The sequence below is a fragment of the Salmo trutta genome, chromosome 35 (genome assembly GCF_901001165.1).
Source record: "Salmo trutta chromosome 35, fSalTru1.1, whole genome shotgun sequence".
NCBI classification, from domain to species: Eukaryota; Metazoa; Chordata; class Actinopteri; order Salmoniformes; family Salmonidae; genus Salmo; species Salmo trutta.
In genome coordinates, this window is record NC_042991.1 from 7,393,386 (window position 1) to 7,404,760 (window position 11,375).

General features: G+C 43.3%; 1 protein-coding gene across 2 annotated transcripts in view; it reads left to right on the plus strand.

Annotated features, from left to right (window-relative positions):
* Positions 1–7,517, plus strand: part of snap25a (synaptosome associated protein 25a) — a 44,948-nt gene extending 37,431 nt beyond the window's left edge. For both annotated transcript variants that reach the window (XM_029733146.1, XM_029733145.1), the window contains exons 6-8: positions 4,479–4,598; positions 5,783–5,927; positions 6,424–7,517. In XM_029733146.1, the coding sequence (XP_029589006.1) occupies positions 4,479–4,598; positions 5,783–5,927; positions 6,424–6,492 (334 nt within the window). In that variant the 3' untranslated portion in view covers positions 6,493–7,517. The remainder of the gene's footprint in view (positions 1–4,478; positions 4,599–5,782; positions 5,928–6,423) is intronic.
* The last annotated feature ends 3,858 nt before the right edge of the window (positions 7,518–11,375 follow it).

The window sequence follows — 11,375 nt, forward strand, 5'->3', positions numbered from 1 at the left end:
TGTGCACAAGACATGATGTCACACACACACGTTCTGCACACACAGACAGTGGTGACTGACAGGAGCCTCAGGTCCTCCTGGGTCTCACTCTGGTAATTCTCCGGACAGGCCTCTAGACATTTCCCAGAATATTTTGTGGAATCCGCAGACTCGGCTCGGGAGCTCTCCACAGGCCTATCTGTCACAGCCAACAATCAACAAAGGTGTGAGAGCAGTGTATGGAGATGTTCAACCCCTTAACAATGCAGTGTTAGCTTATACAGCATGTAGAGTATATTGGAGTTCCCCTCAACAGCATAATAGCCAAGCTGAATACTGCCCACAAATGTCCAAGCACTTGCTGTCCCTAACTATTAATGTTAGACAAACAGGACAGACTTTCTATGGCCCCTGAACACACCAACCTACCAGAAGTCTTGAATCCTATCCATCAACAAACCAAAATCTCCTCCACGTAGATCAGACAAAACAAAAACTCATCAGCAGGAGCTTCTCCAGGCACCCTCCTCCAAGCACCCTCCTCCAAGCACCCTTCTCCAAGCACCCTTCTCCAAGCACCCTTCTCCAAAAACCCTTCTCCAAATACCATATTCTAAGTACCATTCTCCAAGCTCCCTTCTCCAAGAGCCCTTCTCGTCCAAGCAAACGTATCGTCAGCACGCTTACATAACAGTCCGAGTTTATAGAACAGCACCATTCTCCTCCCTCCTCTTGCCAGACTATCAAAGCCACTGTAGCCACTATTACTTTCATAGCCACTATTGTTACTATTACTTTCTTAGCCACTATAGTTACTATTACTTTCATAGTCACTATAGTTTCTATTTAGGCCACTATAAGATTCCAGGACTGCTTGTCACTTTTCCTCGTCTGCATGTAAATACCACATGGTCAGACACCCAAATAACCTGAGATCTGCAGAATAGATTAGTAATTGCACGTCATGCAGACAGATCTCTGTCTCTCTCCCTGCAACTGTGAACTCTGCACACCCAACCCACAAATGACTACTGACCGGAATGACTGGAGAGCATGTCCATTGAATGCCATGCATGCTGATAATGCAACTCATATTAATGGTATACATGTTGAAAGAATTATGCTGATGATGTTCATGATGAACTCCTGTTATTTGTCATATAATTGGATGCTAAATTTGGTCCCATTAATTTGCCACTATTATGGTAGTGACTGGAAGAATGAGAATAAGGGATAATCAATAATTGTGATAATTATAATAAGCATAAAATAACATTCCTTTTTAATCAAATCAAATGCTATTGGTCACATACACGTGTTTAGCAGATGTTATTGCGGGTGTATTGTCTTTCTAGCTCTGACAGTACAGTAATATCTAAGAAGTAATATCTAACAACAGTGCAGTAATATCTAAGAAGTAATATCTAACAACAGTGCAGTAATATCTAACAAGTAATATCTAACAACAGTGCAGTAATATCTAACAAGTAATATCTAACAACAGTGCAGTAATATTTAAGAAGTAATATCTAACAACAGTGCAGTAATATCTAAGAAGTAATATCTAACAACAGTGCAGTAATATCTAAGAAGTAATATCTAACAACAGTGCAGTAATATCTAAGAAGTAATATCTAACAACAGTGCAGTAATATCTAACAGTTTCACAACATATACCCAATGCACACAAATCTAAGTAAAGGAATGGAATTAAAAATGTATAAATATATGGACGAGCAATGCCAGAGCGGCATGGACTAAGGTACAGTAGAATAGAATATAATTATATATACATATGAGATGAGTAGTGCAAAATATATAAACATTATTGAAGTGACTAGTGTTCCATTTATTAAAGAGGCCAGTTATTTCAAGTCTATGTATATAGGCACAAGCCTCTAATGTGTTAGTGATGGCTATTTAACAGTCTGATGGCCTTGAGATAGAAGCTGTTTTTCAGCCTCTTGGTCCCAGCACTTCATACAGAAAAACCTCAATGTGCTTGTATAGGAAGAGAGAGACGCAAACAGGTTATAATAGGCAACTAAAACCAAATTATTATTCTGAAAACGAGTGGATACCACGCTGCATTGCCTATGCAGTGGCCTACCACCTCTCCCACAGAGCACTGTGGTAACTGTGTGCCGCCTTCTTCCCATGCAGCCCCAGGGAAGCAGCTCAGATCTAGGTCAGCCAGATCATATATACTGTAGGCAAGATACCCTGTTGACTGAAACCCAGGGCTACATTCTAGATATCTAGATCTGTACTGGAGACAAGAACTCGATCCACTGGATTTAACCTGTATTGTAGGTCTCTTTTCTTATTCCTCATCCAATCATATGAAATTAAGCTTCTTCACTAGTAGGACTATTGGGACTAAATGTTTTATCAGCTTGTGGATTGAAAGAGTTAGTTAACCCTGATGAGGTGTCTCTCTTGTTGTCCGATTGACATCATATCCAAGTACATTAGGTAGAGTTCTAAGTCGATGGAGGGTATACGGTATGTGTTACTAAAACAGATTCACTCTGATCAGGGACTTGGGAGTTTCTCACAACAACAAAAAACGCCGAAGGAATTGGATAACCTAACTGTTGCATGTAAAACAAATTGTATAACATAACTGAGTCAAGTGAATGTAGGAGGAGAGGAGAGTTAACCAGTGTGCCTGACTGTGTGTGTTTACCACAGTGGTCTGTGTAATCATCGCCTCAGTCCATTTCTATAAATACTAGCTCAGTGGGAGGGCTCAGAATCAGCCATCTTCTCCATCGTCTGATAAATCAAGAAATATCTACCATCCTCGAGCTTCGAGGTTACAGAAACGCTTACATGGTTTTAGGGAGAGGGAAAAAAGATAGACATTATAACTCAGGGTCCTCTTATGCTCCATGTTGAATATTATTCAAATTAATAATTGCATACAAAATACAGGATGACACACATTTCACACAGACAGACAGTTTGTGATGGTGGTTAATATCTTGACTAGCGTAGTGTACTTATAGACTCATTAAAAGGAGCCTGAAGCGTAGACTCACCCAGGGCCTCCTTAGCCACCATAGAAGCTGCCTGTCATGTTTAGATCTCTGTCTGACAGAGTACATAACAAATCTAGATACAGCTACATAATTAGTTTTAAATTCATCTTGGTTAACCTGCTAATAGTTAACCTACTAATAATAATATTACATTTTATTTATAAAGGGCATTTCTTGCACTCAAGGCACTACAGTTACTGCATAAATATTACATTCCCCCTGAAATAGAGGAAGCCAACATTTTGTCAAACCACCCCATCATCTGACTAAGAAGGCCTTAATAAATGCACTATTCACGGATCGACCTTAAAGGGATACTTCCTGATTTGATCACCTACTTCCCCAGAGTCATATCCAACTCGTGGATACCATTTTTATGCCTCTGTGTGCAGTTTGAATGAAGTTGCTAACGAACATTAGTGCAAATGCTAACTAACATTAGCACAATGACTGGAAGTCTATGGTCACTGCTAGCATATACCATAGACATCCAGTCATTGCCAACATCCCAAAGTATCCCTTTAACACTACCTATTATTTTTTATTTAACTAGGCAGTCAGTTAAGAACAAATTCTTATTTACAATGATGGCCTACCGGGGAAAACTGGGTTAACTGCCTTGTTCAGGAGCAGAACGACAGATTTATATCTTGTCAGCTCGGGGATTCAATCCAGCAACCTTTCGGTTACTGGCCCAATGTTCTAACCACTAGGCTACCTGCTACCCCAAAATAACCACCCCAAAATAACATATCCTAGATAGATTCACAACGTGAACAAAATACTTGACATTAAAAAAGAAGTGTACTCTTGTTATGTCCCTACGCTTTGTTTTCTTTTCCAGTTCTTCCCCAAACAATGTGGCAGTCCAGTCCTTTTTATTCTATGTTGTCTGTCTGCCAAACCCTTGTCTCTGTTCTGTGTCACATATAGCCACACTGAGGCTGCGTCTTAAATGCCACCCTATTCCCAAAAGTAGTGGATGTGTGTTGGGAATAGGGTGGCATTTCAGATGCAACCTGGGAGATACCATTGTGAGGGGGGAGAAGGGGGGGCATTTCAATGTGAAGGAATGCTTTGGGGTGGGTGGAGGAGGGTGGGAAAAAATGAGTTATCCCAACTGTTGTTTACAAAATGCATGTAAATACTTAAGAGGTCAAATTTTTCAGCTGGGAAAAGGTATGTGTCTCAGCATACTAAACTTGCCTGAGTACAGTGTGTTATATACCATTGAGATATGACATCGCATCACACTAACAATGCTAAGACTAGAGAATGAAGGAATGACCAAACCCATGCCTGCTTTCTCTGCTTTGCTTGGTTAGTCTCTAGTCTTTGACTTGTTTCTCATATTTCTATGTGGCGGATTAATTCATGATGATACAACTACACCTGATAGATAATATATCTAGTAGTGATTTAAGCTTCACCCTCCTCTTCCTCGACCCCCCCCAGGATGAATAGTGGCGGCAGCAAGGCTTGGGGGAACAACCAGGATGGGGTGGTGGCCAGCCAGCCTGCCCGTGTGGTGGACGAACGTGAACAGATGGCCATCAGTGGAGGATTCATTCGCAGGTGAGGGAGGGGGCTGTGGAGGGACCGGGTGGGTTGGTGGTTAATGTAGGGGGCAGGTGAGGGAGGGGGCCGTGGAGGGACCGGGTGGGTTGGTGGTTAATGTAGGGGGCAGGTGAGGGAGGGGGGCCGTGGAGGGACCGGGTGGGTTGGTGGTTAATGTAGGGGGCAGGTGAGGGAGGGGGCCGTGGAGGGACCGGGTGGGTTGGTGGTTAATGTAGGGGGCAGGTGAAGGAGGGGGGCCGTGGAGGGACCGGGTGGGTTGGTGGTTAATGTAGGGGGCAGGTGAGGGAGGGGGGCTGTGGAGGGACCGGGTGGGTTGGTGGTTAATGTAGGGGGCAGGTGAGGGAGGGGGCCGTGGAGGGACCGGGTGGGTTGGTGGTTAATGTAGGACGCAGGTGAGGGAGGGGGGCCGTGGAGGGACCGGGTGGGTTGGTGGTTAATGTAGGGGGCAGGTGAGGGAGGGGGGCCGTGGAGGGACCGGGTGGGTTGGTGGTTAATGTAGGGGGCAGGTGAGGGAGGGGGTCGTGGAGGGACCGGGTGGGTTGGTGGTTAATGTAGGGGGCAGGTGAGGGAGGGGGCCGTGGAGGGACCGGGTGGGTTGGTGGTTAATGTAGGGGGCAGGTGAGGGAGGGGGCTGTGGAGGGACCGGGTGGGTTGGTGGTTAATGTAGGGGGCAGGTGAGGGAGGGGGCCGTGGAGGGACTGGGTGGGTTGGTGGTTAATGTAGGGGGCAGGGATATTCAGTTGTTTGGGGGAGCTGTATGGAACGGAGAGTTTGATGGGAGTCGAAGGTCCCCAAAGGAGGAGAAATCAAAGGTGAAATATGTATGGCTACCTTTATGAATTATATTATTCAATATGTAGTGTGTGGTCTTGTTCTTCTGTCCTTGTGGGTACCTGAAATCCCCAAAAGTCCCCACAAGGATGGTAAAAGATGGAAAATTCTCCCACGTGAGGACATTTCCCAAGTCCCAGCGAGGACAAAGGTTATTTTAAGCTTAGGGGTTAGGTTAGTGGTTAGGGTTGCAATTAGGGTTAGGCGTTAGGGGAAATTGGATTTTGAATGGAAATGAATTTTACGTCCCCACAAGGATGTGTGTGTGTGTGTGCGAGCGAGCGAGCGAGCGTGTATGACTGCTTGTTTGTTTGGATGCATGCAAGCCTAATTCAGTTTCTAAACCACAGGGTAACGGATGATGCCCGGGAAAATGAGATGGATGAGAACCTGGAACAGGTGGGAGGCATCATTGGTAACCTGCGCCACATGGCCCTGGATATGGGCAACGAGATCGACACCCAGAATCGACAGATCGACAGGATCATGGAGAAGGTACTGCTCTTAGTCCTCTATTGGTCCTTTATTGGCCCTGTATCGGCCCTGTGTTGGTCCTCTATTGGTCCTCTGTTGGTCCTCTATTGGTCCTCTATTCGTCCTCTGTTGGGAAAAGGTAGGGAAAGGGGGATACCTAGTCAGTTGCACAACTGAATGAATTCAACTGAAATGTGTCTTCCGCATTTAACCCAACTCCTCTGAATTAGAGAGGTGCGGGGAGCTGCCTTAATCGATGTCCACATCCGTGTTAGTCCTCAATTGGTCCTCTATTGGTCTTTTATTGTCTATATGCTATTATTAGGAGTTGTTGTTCAAATATTTGTTGACATCACATGACAACCGAGACTCAATAGCCTCACATCTCAAAAAGCCGTTATCTACGTATATTATCTGCAAAATGTTCCAAGAGAAAACAAACAGAACCACAAATAACTCGTGTTTTTTCTCTCTTTCTCTTTCCTGTCCTGTCCTGTCCTTTCCTTTCCTTCTCCAGGCTGATTCTAACAAGACCAGGATTGACGAAGCCAACCAACGGGCCACTAAGATGCTGGGCAGTGGCTAAGCTCCCAGAGCATGTTGCTTTTCCCGCAATCGCAATTTATCGCAATTTATTGTCATGGTATTTACCTTCTAGGTTTGCACATGTGCACATATCACCTCCCCGCATTGTAAATGTTGTTCTGTGAATCGTTTGTCTGGCTTTTTCAATGATTGTCCTCGTAAAATGAAATACTTCTTATCCTCTGTATCATTCTTTCCAAAGGTTGTATACAGTGCTGACTCGATGGCTCTAGTTCACTTGTGAAGTTTATATTCTCTTTATCAAATATAGTAAATACAGGTAACTGCCAAAATAAAGGAAACACTTGAGTAGATTAGGGTCTGTTTTGGTGTGAGTGCATTTTCCTGGCATGATTTAGGTCCATTCAACCTCTTCGAGGGCAAGGTAAACAACAATAAATCCACAGCCATTCTGAGAGATCACCTTCAACCTATGGTGAAGAATTTCTATCGTGATAGGAGTGGTCTCTTTCAGGATGACAATGCCCCCATCCACAGGGCACGGGTGGTCACTGAACATTTTGATGAACATGAAAATGAAATAAACCATATGCCATGGCCATCTCAGTCACCAGTTCTCAACCCAATTGAACACTGATGGGAGATTCTGGAGTGGCGCCTTGGACAGCGTTTTCCACTACTAACAAAACACCAAATTATGGAATTTCTTGCGGAAGAATGGTGTCGCATTCCCTCCAAAAGAGTTCCAGACACATTTAGAATCTATGCCAAGGCACACTGAAAATGTTCTGGTGGCTTGTGGTGGCCCAATGCCCTACTATGATACTTTATGTTGGTGTTTCCTTTATTCTGACAGATACCTGTATATACTGTATAAAGGTACACTGCCGGATGACAAATATAATAGGAATGCTATACAAGCTGTTTTCCTTTTCAGTATCGTCTTAGTAAAACTGTGTCATTCCATCAGCTACTGTCATGCTCCTTATTTTGATGTTGTCATGACGAATGAAGAAGAGGGAAAAAACCCGATGATTACAAGTTATAGTAAATTCAAAAAGCACTTAAGTACAATCGCTGTCTTTGGTTCATTACTGTTCAGACAATGTGCAACTAGATTCGCTGTAATAGACTTTGCATTCCAAGTGATGTTAATTGTGCGTTCTGCATGACAAATGGTCAATTTTTTTGTCTTATACATAAAAGTGGTCTTAAAAATATATACACAGTGTACAAAACATTAGGAACACCTTCTTAATATTGAGTTGCACCACCTTTTGCACTTAGAACAGCCTCAATTCATCAGGGAATGGACTCCGCAAGGTGTCGAAAGCGTTCCTCAAGGATGCTGACCAATGTTGACTCCAATGCTTCCCACAGTTGTCTCAAGTTGGCTGGATGTCCTTTGGGTGGTGGACCATTCTTGATAATACACACGGGAAACTGTTGAGCGTGAAAAACCCAGCAGCGCTGCCGTTCTTGACACACTCAAACTGGTGCGCCTGGCAACTACTACCATACCCCGTTCAAATCTTTTGTCTTACCCATTCATCCTTCGAATGGCACACGTACACAATCCACGTCTCAATTGTCTCAAGGCTTAAAAATCCTTCTTTAACCTGTCTCCTCCCCTTCACCTACACTGACTGAAGTGGATTTAACAAGTGACATTAATAAGGGATCATATCTTTCACCTGGATTCACCTGGTCAGTCTATGTCATGGAAAGAGCAGGTGTTCCTAATGTTTTGTTCACTCATGCTCAGTATTATGACACAGTTAAACGATCCATACTCTCCTGCAAGTTTACAATACTTCCACTATTTATATCAACATATATTTACAGACTGTGACCATTGTACAATAATGCAAAATGATCTTCAGATTATCATGAAAAAATGAGGACCTGTTTTTTCTAAATTAATATGCAGTTCAGTGAAGATATTGAATATGTGCTGAAAGGTGGGGGACTAGTTGGGCACTGTATCATAGGTTTTGGATGCTCTGGGAAAAAAAAAAAAGTAAAGCAAAAACTCGTATTTCTGAGAGACATAACTTTTTTAAGAAGATTGTATTGTGTTTGTTTACTCTCTCCCTGTGTGGTTCATTAATGGTAAAATAATAATGATACAAATGTGAATATGATAATAATAACACTCTGAAACAAAAAATGACATACAAATGTTTTTTGTTTGCTTCTGTATTTTTACAGCTGATGCACACCAAATCGCTGAAATTAATTAATAAATAACTTCTCTGAACGACACAATAGATTCAATTGTGAGATTGACGTCCTCAAAACGCATGTAGTATTAAAACTCCCTTTGTATTCTGTCAGTTTCTGAAGTGGTGGAACATTTTGTAGCTAGCTGAATTGAGAAATAAAACCTATTCTCTGTGATTGGTCATGATGGGTCTTTATTGCTCTTGTCAGTCAATGGCTTTGTCTATACAGACACACACCTGCTAATGCAGTATATGTCTGTCTTCATCTGTCAGTCAGATTCACCAGGCCAAAGACAACAATATCGTTATACCCACACTGACATATAACAACAACATAATATACAACCAAATGATGTATGAACATGAAATAAATACTGTATGTAAATTGAACAGTATATGTAATGACAACATTAACAATACCCAGTATATGTATACTGTGACTGACATTATACACGTAAATAAGACATATTTGACTATACCATCCATCTTTACAGTTATGTATCTTTTGTAGTCACGTGAACATTTATTCATTTTTATTTTTTAAGCACGACTGCGTCCCAAATGGCACCCTTACCTACGTAGTGCACTACTTTTGACCAGTCCCCCCCCCCAAAAAAATAAGGTGTTTGTTGTTGTCACATAGACATGATAGTTGCAGAGAAATGTGTTGCTTTACAGGGTCAGCCAGAGTAGTACGGTGCCCCTAGAGCAAATTTGGGTTAAGTGACTTGCTCAAGGACACATCAGAATATTTTTCACCTTGCCTGCCACCTATATAGGGAATAGTGTGCCATTTGGAAACGGCCCAGGATTCAGTATCTGGTGGGCCATTAGAAGGTCTCATTAGTAAGATGAATGCGATGGGGGCGTTTCATAATTATGATACATAATTGTATATTGTGAGACGCAGAGTAGGTGAACGGAGGATCTCTGCATGTGTGGTTCCCACCGTGAAGCATAGAGGAGGAGGTGTGATGGTGTGGGGGTGCTTTGGTAGTGACACTGTCAGTGATTTATTTAGAATTCAAAGCACACTTAACCAGCATGGCTACCATTGCATTCTGCAGCGATACGCCATCCCATCTGGAGAGTGATGGAGTGCTGCATCAGATGTCCTGGCCTCCACAATCACCCGACGTCAACCCAATTGAGATGGTTTGGGGTGAGTTGGACCACAGAGTGAAGGAAAAGCAGCCAACAAGTGCTCAGCATATGTGGAAACTCTTTCAAGACTGTTGGAAAATACAGGCACAACTGTTAATTGAAATGCATTCCAGGTGACTATCTCATGAAGCTGGTTGAGAGAATGCCAAGAATGTGCAAAGCTGTCAGCAAGGCAAAGGGTGGCTATTTTGAAGAATCTGAAATATAAAATATATTTCGATTTATTTAACACTTTTTTGGTTACCACATGATTCCATGTGTTATTTCATAGTGTTGATGTCTTCAATATTATTCTACAATGTAGAAAATAGTACAAATAAAGAAAATCCCTTAAATGAGTAGACTGTATGTAAACTTCCGACTTAAACTGTATATATATATATATATATATATACTGCTCAAAAAAATAAAGGGAACACTTAAACAACACATCCTAGATCTGAATGAAATAAATAGTCTTATTAAAAACTTTTTTCTTTACATAGTTGAATGTGCTGACAACAAAATCACACAAAAATAATCAATGGAAATCCAATTTATCAACCCATGGAGGTCTGGATTTGGAGTCACACTCAAAATTAAAGTGGAAAACCACACTACAGGCTGATCCAACTTTGATGTAATGTCCTTAAAACAAGTCAAAATGAGGCTCAGTAGTGTGTGTGGCCTCCACGTGCCTGTATGACCTCCCTACAACGCCTGGGCATGCTCCTGATGAGGTGGCGGATAGTCTCCTGAGGGATCTCCTCCCAGACCTGGACTAAAGCATCCGCCAACTCCTGGACAGTCTGTGGTGCAACGTGGTGTTGGTGGATGGAGCGAGACATGATGTCCCAGATGTGCTCAATTGGATTCAGGTCTGGGGAACGGGCGGGCCATTCCATAGCATCAATGCCTTCCTCTTGCAGGAACTGCTGACACACTCCAGCCACATGAGGTCTAGCATTGTCTTGCATTAGGAGGAACCCAGGGCCAACCGCACCAGCATATGGTCTCACAAGGGGTCTGAGGATCTCATCTCGGTAACTAATGGCAGTCAGGCTACGTCTGGCGAGCACATGGAGGGCTGTGCGGCCCCCCAAAGAAATGCCACCCCACACCATGACTGACCCACCGCCAAACCGGTCATGCTGGAGGATGTTGCAGGCAGCAGAACATTCTCCACGGCGTCTCCAGACTCTGTCACGTCTGTCACGTGCTCAGTGTGAACCTGCTTTCATCTGTGAAGAGCACAGGGCGCCAGTGGCAAATTTGCCAATCTTGGTGTTCTCTGGCAAATGCCAAACGTCCTGCACGGTGTTGGGCTGTAAGCACAACCCCCACCTGTGGACGTCGGGCCCTCATACCACCCTCATGGAGTCTTTTTCTGACCGTTTGAGCAAACACATGCACATTTGTGGCCTGCTGAAGGTCATTTTGCAGGGCTCTGGCAGTGGTTCTCCTGCTCCTCCTTGCACAAAGGCGGAGGTAGCGGTCCTGCTGCTGGGTTGTTGCCCTCCTACGGCCTCCTCCACGTTTCCTGATGTACTGGCCT